General features: G+C 42.3%; 1 protein-coding gene across 1 annotated transcript in view; it reads right to left on the bottom strand.

Moving 5' to 3' along the window:
- The window catches only part of CPO (carboxypeptidase O), a 40,961-nt gene extending 30,119 nt beyond the window's left edge, over window positions 1-10,842 (bottom strand). Inside the window, exons 1-2 of the mRNA XM_040474680.1 lie at window positions 10,671-10,842; window positions 10,331-10,436 (exon numbers count right to left, since the gene is read on the bottom strand). Coding sequence (XP_040330614.1) covers window positions 10,331-10,436; window positions 10,671-10,842 — 278 coding nt within the window. The remainder of the gene's footprint in view (window positions 1-10,330; window positions 10,437-10,670) is intronic.
- Window positions 10,843-12,085: the final 1,243 nt, after the last annotated feature.

Below are 12,085 nucleotides of genomic sequence, written 5' to 3'. Positions count from 1 at the left end.
TGCTGCCAGTCTCTGGCTGTGAGTACTTTCAGAGTCTGACTCAGCATTCAAGCTGAGACTCAGTGCTACCTAAGAGGCATTCCCTAACCAACGACTGAACACAGAAGTGGCACAAGGGCTTACCACTGTACCTGTGCAGGATTCCTCTGTTAGCAATCTTTTTGGAGTTGCACTAGTCTGAGGCCTTTCTTACTCAGTCCCTCTTCCCTGCCCTTCACTTTTCACAGTTGTCAGATCTGGGTCATGCCCTGAAGGCTCTCCTTGCCTTTTCCTGTCTCCTCTCCCTTCTGTCTTTCCCAAGGATTACCCCCTGTAAATCTCTTCCACTTCTAAGTTCATCGTGACACCTGCTTCTCAGATGGCCCAGCCAACACATCAACCAGACCCCAGGACAAATGAAAATAAATGAATACAACTGTTCTTGAGTCACAGGGATCTTTCTGGACTTTGCGGATAGTTAGATGCAGAAACAGACAAAACTGAAGTTCAGAAGAGCAGGGACCATCCCACACAGCCAGTCCTTACCAGGCTTCCAGAACAGCCAGTGAACTACAGAAAATCACATGCTGGCTAGATTGCACGCCATACTAGTTGGCTTAGAAAACAAGCGTCGTCTGTCTCATTGTTCGCTTGCCTTGCCAAATGTGTTCACAGTACTGCGTGACAGGGTCCTCAAGGAGGGAGATGATAAACTTTGCTCCTTCCCTCGTGCTGAAGTATCTTTCATTTAGATCATCATGGAAAGGAAGAGGAGCAGAGGGAAGAAATACATGGTCTCAAGCGTCAACAGGAGAGGCGGGAGGGCAAGGAGATGGGAGGAGTTTGGATTTCCCCCAGAAATCTTTGCCACCTGTCTGGATGAGGGGTGGGCACAGAACCAAGGTGTGGTAAAGGCAATTACCTTGGGAATTAGCCCTTTGGATACTTTTCTGTCTTTTTCCCAGTTGGATGGTATTTCACTCAGCATTAACCACCAACTAATTTTCAAAACAACAACACGACACTTTTGATTCATCACCCTGGGTCATACAATACGTACATATACACACTATATATATATATATATATATATATATATATATATACACACACACTAGTATGATACAATATCATTCATCTATGAGAAAGAAGGAAATCCTGCTACTCGTGATAGCATGGATGGACCATGAGAGTTAAGGGAAATAAGTCAGAGAAAGATAAATACTGTATGATATCACTTTCATATGAAATCTTGAAAAAGCCAAACTCACAGAACAGATAGTAGAAGGGCAGTTACCAAAGGACGGGAGGTGGGAGGAATGGGGAGATAGATATAGGGCAAAGGGTACAAACTTCCGGTCAGAAGATGACTAAATTCTGGGATTCTCATACACAGCATGGTCATTACAGTTAAGAATACTATATTATATACTTGAAAGTTGTTAAGAGAGTAAATCTTAAATGCTCTCGCCATAAAAAAAGAAAAGGTAATTATGTGGCATGATAAAGGTGTTAGCTAATTCTATGGTGGTAATCAGTTTACAATATATAAGTGTATCAAGTCAATATGTCATACATCTTAAATTTACACAATGTTATATGTCAATTATATCTCAGTAAAGCTATAAATATATATATATGCAAAGATATATATATACACATATGTATGCATATATATGTATGTATGTACATGTATGTATAAAAGAAAGGCAACACAATTAGAACAGGCTTTCTTCTCTTCTCTGGATTTTCCCCCAGCTTCATTGCCCTAACCTTTCATTCCTGTTGACTATATCTAGCAAAATCATTACAGATTACTAGAGATTATTACATTCATTGTCAGAATCTCAGTGCATTACTAGATAGACCATGTACAGAGCACTGGGTTAAAAGTCAGAAGCCTTCGGCTCTAATTTTTGTTCCCCCATTTATCAGCCATATGATTTGGGGCAAACCTCACCTGTCTTCCTTCATAAACAATTGTAACAGTCTGCCCTCCCACTCAGACTTGTGGAGCATGTTAAATGAAATAATCTATGTAAAAGCCCTGTGAAGATTGTAAAACCTATCAAAAATGTATGGTGTAATTATCATTGACACTAATAACAAGGATCTGTAACCAGTTTATAGTTCTGCACAAGATTATTCCCGTATGATAACCACATTCTATAGAAAAGAAAAATCAAACTTCTAAATAGCAAAATGTAGAACTGTTTTCTCTTTTACCATCAAATTTCCTAATAATATAAAGTTCTCTAGAGAAATCTTGATTTTTTAAAAAAAATTATTTTTTTCTTTTACATTTATTTATTTTTGAGAGACAGAGAGAGACAGAGCATAAGCGGGAGAGGGGCAGAGAGAGAAGGAGACAGAATCCAAAGCAGGCTCCAGGCTCTGAGCTGTCAGCACAGAGCTTGACACGGGGCTGGAACTCACCAACCCTGAGCCAAAGTCAGACGTTCAACCAACTGAGCCACCCAGGCACCCCTCTAGAGCAATTTTCTAGAGGTGAGGCAGAGGGTGGAGGGGTTTCTCAGCTTTATATCCATTAGCAAAACAGATTTTTGGAAATGAGCATCTGCTGAAAACGAGCTGTATATTAGCTACTAAAATCAGCTGGATATAATCTATATAATCCTAGCTTTCTGTTTATGACCTAAGAATGTATTAATATGAGAATATCCCTAATTTAATGTATATTCCTATTCTCATGAGTTTCCTATATATCGGAAATAAAAACACAGGAGTAAGACTCCTACTCTATTTCACATATGGAGATTCATTTTATACAGAAAAGTAGTTACTAAAATTATTATGGGGTTTAATAAACCCAAGTATACTAAAAAATTTCAGTTCCAGTTCCACACTTGTACTCTGAGACTACCACATTTCACAAGATTCATACCTGTTATTCTCTTGTATGGAAATAACGTCAGCAAAGCATTCACATCCCTTACCCTAATTGTCCTATGTCCTCATCACTTCTATTAGCATTTCCTTAACCCCCCAGGAGGATGCCATTTTACTCTGATGGGAAGTCTTTTAAAAGCTAAAGCAAATTATAAAATTATAAGGAAAATTTTTAAGTGATTACTATATTCCCAGACGCTATGGCTTAATGCATAAACAACCTTCATGTAGTAGGATCAGTTACTGACCCCAATTACAGAAAAGGAAACTGAGACCCAGAGGTCTGCATTGATCATGCTATCTAAAACCAAAAATTACAAGTCAGAATATGGACTGGGAACCAGCATCATCAGCATAACTGAAGCAAGGTCAGAAAGGCCGAATCTCCATCCCAGACTCTCCATTTTAATAAGACTCCCCCGGGGGCGCCTGGGTGACTCAGTCTGTTAGGCTTCCCACTTGGGTTCAGGTCATAATGTCACGGTTCATGAGTTCGAGCCCCATAACAGGCTCTGTGCTGACAGCTCAGACCCTGGAGCCTGCTTTGGATTCTGTGTCTCCCTCTCTCTCTGCCCTTCCCCCGCTCCCACTCTGTCTCTCTCTCTCTCTCTCTCAAAAATAAATAAACATTTAAGAAAAAACACTAATAAGATGCCCCCAAATGAGTCCTATTTTGTTACTTTTGTATTCGTTTGTTTATTGTGGGTCCTATTTTCTTCTATCAGCATTTCCTTAATACTCTAGAGGAATGTTATGTCACGCACCACTGCGCTTGCTTTTCTCTCCACCCAACGCTAACCAAGATTTCCCTCATTCTCTTAGCAGCACCCCACCCTTCCCTCACCTCCATCCTCCTCCCCCCTCTCCCCCGCTGAGGCAAGTCACCAAGTCTCTCCGAGCCTTTGTTCCCTCCTTTATAATATAAACAAGGATGAAAATACCCCCCTTAGGGGGTTACCAGGAGGGTTAAAATGAGATGGAAGATCAAAGACCACTTGTAAATTGCCTAGCACTGTAGTTTGCTAACGTTGTTTCCTTTCAGAACCATCTGGAGAGTTGCGGGGGGGCACCTCCCTTTTCGGGGCAATTACATCAGAATTTCTGGTCAGGGCTCCCTGGCCGCAGCATTTTTACATTCCCAAAGGTGATTTGAATGGGGAGGCAGGTGTGAGAATCGCTGGCACCCATTGCCATGTACATTGTAGATACTGAATAAAAGTTAGCCTTGATTATTATTTCTTCTATCCAGTCCTTGTCAAAGAGCAAAGCTCTCTGAACAGGCCATGCTGATTTCCTCTGCATCTTAGTACAGCAGCCTCTACCTTCCCATCTCTCCTGGGCTTTTTGAAGTCCTGACTCTGAAATCATACCTTTTCTCTGAAGTCTTTTCTGGTTACTCCTCCCTAATCTCCTTCTTTCCTCAAATCCAATGGCAACCTGAACTCTCTACTGTAAAATCTACTCATTTGCCCACCTCTCTTAGGTGTAGTTTGTAACTGTTTCCCATGTGTCAAATTGCCTGTTTCCCAGGCTTCGTGAGTTCCCGGCCCACATAGGGAACCTGTGCCGGCAGCACCGCGCCTGCTTAGGATTCTCCATCTCCTTCACTCTGCCCCTCCCCCGCCCCCCAAATAAATAAATAAACCTTAAAACAATTGATTCTATTTACTGCATTAATTAACAAGAGAGCAAATAGGAAGTTAGAACCGGTTCAAGGGAGAAGTCAAAGAAACACAGATATATAGGCAACAAAGAATGCTATATCGAATTTACAAAAATATGCAAAATTAGTCATTTCCTTCCACTGAACACTTTTCAATGGTATTTGGTTTTTTTTTTTTTTTAATTTTTTTAATGCTTATTCATTTTTGAAAGCTGGAGACAGAGCGTGAGTGCGGGAGGGGCAGCGAGACAGGGAGACACAGAATCTGATGCAGGCTCCAGGCTCTGAGCTGTGAGCACAGAGCCCAACGTGGGGCTCGAACCCACATACCGTGAGATCATCACCTGAGCGGAAGTCAGACGCTTAACTGACTGAGCCACCCAGGCGCCCCTCAATGGTATTTCTATGGACAAGAATCACTTGAATTATTATTAATTTTTCACACTGTACGGAATTGTAAAATATATCAAAAACAATGAAAACCAGGTAGCCACAAACAGTGCTGTAGATAGTGTTCTACCTTTACCATTGTAGATGCCCCATAATCCTCGTGGTCCATTACGTAGCTTTTCACAATTTTTCCTGACAACACTCTGCATTATTATGGTCTAGTCATTTCAGGGGCAATTAGAAAGGGTAGTTGAAAATCAGGTGAAAAGCTTCACTTATGTAGGAATTTGTGTGAGATTAATTCAGCTATTGGTATCTTCAAATAACTGCAACCAAGGTAAAGCCCAAATCCAAACTCTATCTGGAGTAACCCAGACTTTTGAGATGTCTGTGCAAATTTTACTAATAAGGACGTCAAACTTCCAAGGTTGCTTGGAACGTTGTTATTATCAAGCTGGTCCAGCTGGGAAAGAAAGGCAACTTTTAAAATTGATAATGACAGGGGCGCCTGGGTGGCTCAGTCGGTTAAGCACCCGACTTTGGCTCAGGTCATGATCTCGCGGTTTGTGGGCCGGAGCCCCATGTCGGGCTCTGTGCTGACAGCTCAGAGCCTGGAGCCTGCTTCAGATTCTGTGTCTCTCCATCTCTCAGCCCCTCCCCTGCTCATGCTCTGTGTCTCTCTGTCTCTCAATAATAAATAAATGTTTTAAAAAAATTAAAAGTAAATAAATAAAATTGATAATGACAAAACAATCATGACTGTTAAAAATACACATACATTTTAACACTGACTTGGCTGGCCAAAGCCCATTTATTCAACTTTATTCATTCTGAAATGTATATTATTAGTCTAATGTTAGTCACTGATAACTTCTGGTGAACATACAAGTATCTGGGGTGTATTTCCTTAGGACTTACCAAAGTAGAATGAATAGGTCTACAATTACTCTGTGGAAAATTGAACTAAATTATAAATTACAGGACTCCTGCAATAGTCTCCTAATTCATCTGCCTGAAGCCATTCTTTCTCTCCTCTGATCTGTTCTCTACTCTGATTCCAAAAAAAAAAAAAAAAACTTTTCAAATCCCAAATTTGTTTATATCTTTCCCTGACTTCACATTGCTTTGAGGGTTAAGACCATCTACTTGTCATTTCCTAGGACCCTGTGGTTTGACCCTTTCTGATAACGCTACCCTAGTTTAGGTAACAACCATCACTGCCCCCGTCAACCTATTCATTTCTCAAGGAGGTCTTCCTTGGCCCCCTCCCACTCCTAATTGGGGTACCTCTTCCTCTTATACGCTCTTTTATTAGCACTATTCAAAAGTCCTTTATAGCACTAATTAAGGCCACAATTTCATACTTACTGATGTGATGATTTGGTTATTGTCTGTCTTTGCCATTAGACTATCCATGAGGGCATGGATGTATTTCCATTGCCTAGCATGGGGCCAGGCCCAGAAATGTATCCAATAATTATGAACTTAATAACTGTATAAACAGTCACCAGTTACATACAAATGTAGCAGTTTCTTTTTGGTCCCCAGAGCTTTATCAATTTATTTGCTGGTGTGTTTTGCCTGAGCTTTTCTTGTTTTGCTTTCCTTTGTTGCTGGTTTTATAAGATTGCATCATACTAAAGGGAAGGAGGAGGGGTGACTGGGTGGCTCAGTCGGTTAAGCATCTGACTTTGGCCTAGCTCATGATCTCATGGTTCATAAGTTCGAGCCCTGCATCGGGCTCTGTGCTGATAGCTCAGAGCCTGAAGCCTTTTCAAATTCTGTGTCTCCCTCTCTCTCTGCCCCTCCCTGACTCACACCCTGTCTCTCTCTCTCTCTCTCAAAAATAAACATTAAAGAAAATTATTTTTAAAAAGGGGGGGGGAGGAGGAGACATGAACTAAGCAGGTACCAGGCCCCTCACAGCATATTTTCACATGATTTCATTTGATCCTCATAATCTATATGGCATGTATTATTTTTCCAGTTTTGCAAAGATGACACTGAGGCAGAGATATTATGCAAGTTACGCCACGAGGAAATGGTAGAGCTGAGTTTGAACCCAGATTTGCCCTTTACTGCTAGACTTGGCATCAAAGACCTTGCTTGGTCAGCGGGCTGGGAGGTTATCTTCTGTACCATCATAGCAAAGCTTTGGGCCTCAGTTTCTTCCTCTACAAAATAAAGGCTGGAAGCCAATGTTAATATGCATTTCTTTATTCACTAGTACTAAAATCAAGTTTCCGTGCAATGATCTGCTATTCTGTGTGAGAGCCGCCTGTCTCCTTTGCCAATTACTGACGTGGGGTAGGTTGCAAAAATGGTCACCGATCTGCCTCTTCCCTGACTCTACATACTTTGGCAATGCGCTCCCACATGGACTCTGGGACTGATCATGTGATTCTTTTGGCTCATTGAACAGTAGCCAACGTGATGCAAGCGGCGACATGTAGAGCACTTGTGCACTGGGGTTTGCCCCTGGCTGCACTTGGAACCCATCTGCCGCACATGAGCAAACCTCGACAAGACAAGATGGGATCAGGTGCCCCACTGCATCAGCCAACAGCTGGCCTTAGGGGCCGGACCACCTAACTGACCCCAGATGCCTGAGTAAGCCAGTGTAGACCAGCAAAGGAGCAGTCAGTCCAAACTACCAACTCATGGACTCGGGCGCTAAATAAATGGTTATCATTTTAAGCCACTACATTATGGGTTCTGACTGTGTATATAGAAAATTTTGTTTTTAACAGTAAGTTTGTGTTATACGTTGATCTTATAATTTTCCCATTCCAGGAGAAATGGCTCATATTTCCTAGATTTATTCTATTAAATGATATAAAATGTATAACATAATAGGCACATATCTCTTCTTCATCGGTGGGAGAAATAGGCTTTTTTATTTTCTTCTGATTGTAATACAGTTTAACCCACTAATTCATTTGGAACTTAATGAAATTTTCAGGATGAGGCATGGATTTAAATTTTTTTCCTCCACATTAATATTCAATTGTGACATCCCTTACCATTTAATAACTCCTTTCTCAACTGCTATATTGCTTCTTGATGCTCAAGCATTAATTTCATATAATGTAGTAGTTATATTCTCTGGGATTGCTGTGGCGTTCTACCAAGTAACTTTTCTTTTTATAATTTAATACCATAATTTTATTACAAATTTACTATTCATCAATACAAAACATATTAGTGATATGCAACTCACAAAAGTTGTTTGTTTCTAATAGTGTAATTAATGAAGGCCCTTTATGCACCGCAGAAAGCAGTTCCTTTCTCTCTGCTAATTTCCATGGCCTTTTATCTTCCCTCTGGCTCCTCCACAATTCTGCTTCTCTTGTAGTTATTTCTGCCATTCCCGGCATTCTCCACCTGACTGTAAAATTCTTGAGAGCAGGAAGAGTGCGTCTCTTCCCTTTGTTCAGTGTTTTCCACAGAGAAGATGCCCAGTACTTGTTTGCTAGAGTGATGTGAAATTTCATATCCCGGCAGACATTCGTTCTTAATGCAGTCTTCCTGAGCCTGTGAGCGCTCCTCACTCATGAAGTTCTGAAACCTGTACAAAGCGTGTCTTGTTGTCCTGCCTGGTATTGTGTAAACAGGATATCTGCAAGCTAGAAAGGGAAACTTCTTGGGTAGCTCAAAAAACAGGCCTGTAAATTTAACCGATCGGGGTGTCCGTGGAAATAGATTCTAATTATTAGTACAGTAAGTGAATGCAAGACCTGGGGACAGGTTTTAGGTCAATGTCAGCCTATCGGGCAATACCCCCACATGCTGGGCCCAGGGCCTACAAGGGTGACTCGGTATGGTCCGTGCTTTCAAAACCGGCATAAAAATACTGACCACTACGAGAGCCGCAAAGTTTCATGACGTCCTTTTGCAAATCTCATTTCAACTACTTGAAAGAAAGATTCTCTGTAAGAACTGAATGTCAAGACTGTCATTGAAAAACCTGGTTCTAATGTCTGCTTTCTCCTCCCACTCACAAATCTGTTTTTCAAGGAGAATCTATTTGCTGTTTAAGCTTTTTCCTCCTCCTTATCCTTGACGGTGGGAGGTTCCCACTAGGTTGTGAGGAATGCACTGAGAAGTAGAATGTCAAGGCCAGGAGCACAGTTGGACCTGCCAAGGTCATAGCCCAGCCCTGCTCCGTCTCTAGTGGTTCCCATAAACACTCCACTCCCAAGGCCTCTCCCCAGACCTTTTCTTCACCTTGGCATGCACCACCTCTCAAATCCTGTCCAACCCAATCCTCACGGAGCATCATGTGTCCATAAGGCTCTTGCCGGCACCCTTAACGTCTTCACCCCCAGCTACACCCACCTGAAAATCTTCTAATCACTCTGGACCATTCACTCCATCTGCCTCTTTTGCATCTCTACCCCAGCATTTTTGAGGGAATGGAGAAATCTCACAGCTGCCATATCCCTGAGGCTTATATAACCAGTTTTGTTGAGTGGCTGCTAGGCACTAGAAACAGTAGAAGAAACTATCCTAGACTCAGAAAAGAATACAACAGTATTCAACCTCAGAGAGAGAGGTTCTTCTTCTTCTCAGAGCAGGGAAGCTCTACAACCACACCATAGTGTTATCATATGGGAAAACAGTACCATGGAAACGCACAGGAAGGCACCTAACCTAGAGACTTAAGGGGCTGAGGAAGGCTATGTCACTTCAAATTCATGGCCTTCAACTCCAGGGGGGCCCTTGGCACCACTCAGCAATTATTTTATAATTGTCTGGTCAACCACAAATTCCGAAAAGGAGTAGCTAAGCCTTCACGGCTGTCCTAAAGGGCCCCAATCCACTCTTGTAGTCCTCATCTCTCAGCAGGCGAGATAGCCCCTGACTACACTGAAGAAGTCCAGTCCATGTTTATGAAACCATTGCCACTGCAACTCTTCCCCTCCTGACTTCGGAGAAAAGGTGCCCTTTTTTTTTTTTAAAAATCCTATCTCTCCACCATTATCCCCAATTCTGGGACCAGGGCCTTGGCAATTTGGTTGATTGGACTCCTTCAGAGAGACTCCATATACCCTTCCATGTTCGAGCTCTTCCTCTTAATTACTCAAACGCGGCCAATAAATACAGGTCTCTACTACACAAAAAGTAAATCATAAATAAAGAAAAATATAATGCCACCCAAATGCTCCCGGGTTTCACCAGTTTCCAGATTAAACCCGAATTGCACCGGGTTAAAAAAAAAAAAAAAAAAAAGTTTACAAATGCTTTCCTGCACCTTGCCAAGTATTCTAACCCAACCTCCACCTACCTCTGCCTCCAGCCTATGTGAGAGCCCCAGAAGGAAGGAGGATCTTACATGTAGTCATGAAAATAACTGTGTTTGTTGCTGCTGCCTTGCTAGAGACCTACCTCTCCCAGCCTGCTCCCAGCCCATGTCGGGGTTCTGCCATCCCCTGCTGGAGAGCTACTGCACTGTTGTCAAAAGGTCTGCAGCCTCCGACGATTCCAGCCGAATCTGCAATGCGCCGAAATGCTGGCCTCACTCTGCTGAGCTAGGACTCCATGCCGGGGTACAGACTCCTGCTGATGGTTCTGCCCCCCCCAGTGTTCTCAGTGTGGACACTGACCTCGGTACCTTGCATGGGGCCTGGACAACTGCAGGGTGCAGACAGAAGAGAAGAGAAAGGATCCCACGTGTCTGCCCTAATTTCTTTAAAGAAGCCTGATGGCAAGCGTGTCCCTGACAGACCTAAGGCCCTATACAGCTCCAAGAGGGCTCCTTGCACACTATTTGCTATGTGAGTGGCAAACTCAGAACATAACTCCTTAGAGTCCTCTCGGCGGCAGTCCTGTAGAATATTCCAGTCTCTGCTCCCCCCACCTCCATTCGGGAGACGTGTTGATATCTTCCGAATCCCCATTGTGGCTGTGACTCAAGATCTCCCAGGAGGATCTCAAGCTTCCTGCCACTCAGCGGGTGTCAGAAAATACTTGGGTGGGAGAAGGAGGTTAGAACTCAATATAGTAGCTGTAGGGAATGAACAACATTTCCTTGACCCCCTTAGAGTCCCTGGCTGGATCTGAATATTAAATGGACACGAAGACTAGTTAACAAAAGAACAGCAGAAACATTTTTTTTTAAATACAGGTTTTACGTGACCTGAGGGCCTTCACTTGGTCCTGAGTATTTTTATGCTCAAGTTGAAGGGTAGGCAGTCAGGTAGGAATGTGATAGGTCAGAGGGTTTGAAGGAAGTGTAATGAGCTGGGGAAAATTAGCAAGACTTGTTTGTTAGGATTCTTCTCAGTATCGCTTTGTCTTTGCAGATAAGGATGTTTCTTCCCTCCAGGTATAGAGAGGGCACCTCTCTCATGAAGGTCTTGTGATCTCTTGCAGGGCAGACTGGTGGGGGGGGGGGGAAGTCAGAGTGACCTTCCTGCTTCTGCCATTTTCTCAAACCCCTTTAGTTTAAAATAATATGCCAAGGAGCCATGATTTAGAGTAGCATTTCCCAAACCCCATCATCATTGTATACAAACCATGGAATAGCCATGACTCTGCTACAAAAAAGAAAACCTCACTCCTCAACCCTGCACCCAGTCCTGGCCCCTACTCTTTTCTTTTCTTTCCTTCACAGCCAAGCTCTGGAAAGAATCAGTTGTAATCTCTACTTTCTCACTGTGCATGCGTTCTTTCAATTTAATACTACCTTCTTTTTAAACATAATCCTATATTCACTTGGTTTAAATCTCAAAAAGTACAAAAAGCTACCCCTGGCTACCAAACATCCCTCCCTAGAGGCAACCAGTTTCCTGTGTATCCTATCAGAGATATTTTATTAAACACAAGCAAAAACAGATCTATTTCCACTTTTTTAAAAATAGCAATTGCATCCTGTATCTACACACTGTTCCTTTTTTTTTCCCTTTGCTTAACATTGTATTTTAGGGATCATTTCAAATCAACAAATAAAGAGTGTCCTCATCATTTTTGGGGGGTGGGGTGCTACAGAATATGATCTTGAATAGCTGTACCCCAATTTTACTTAATTAGTCCCATATTGTGGGTCGTTTTCAATTTTTCATGCCTTCCTGTAGAGCAGAATTTTTTAAAAATGCAAGTTTCCACTGAGGCACCAAGATGTTACATTTTGTTAAAAAACAA

Source organism: Herpailurus yagouaroundi, unplaced genomic scaffold (genome assembly GCF_014898765.1).
Source record: "Herpailurus yagouaroundi ecotype Mexico unplaced genomic scaffold, PumYag 140, whole genome shotgun sequence".
Taxonomy (NCBI): domain Eukaryota; kingdom Metazoa; phylum Chordata; class Mammalia; order Carnivora; family Felidae; genus Herpailurus; species Herpailurus yagouaroundi.
This window is presented reverse-complemented; position numbering and strand designations above follow the sequence as displayed.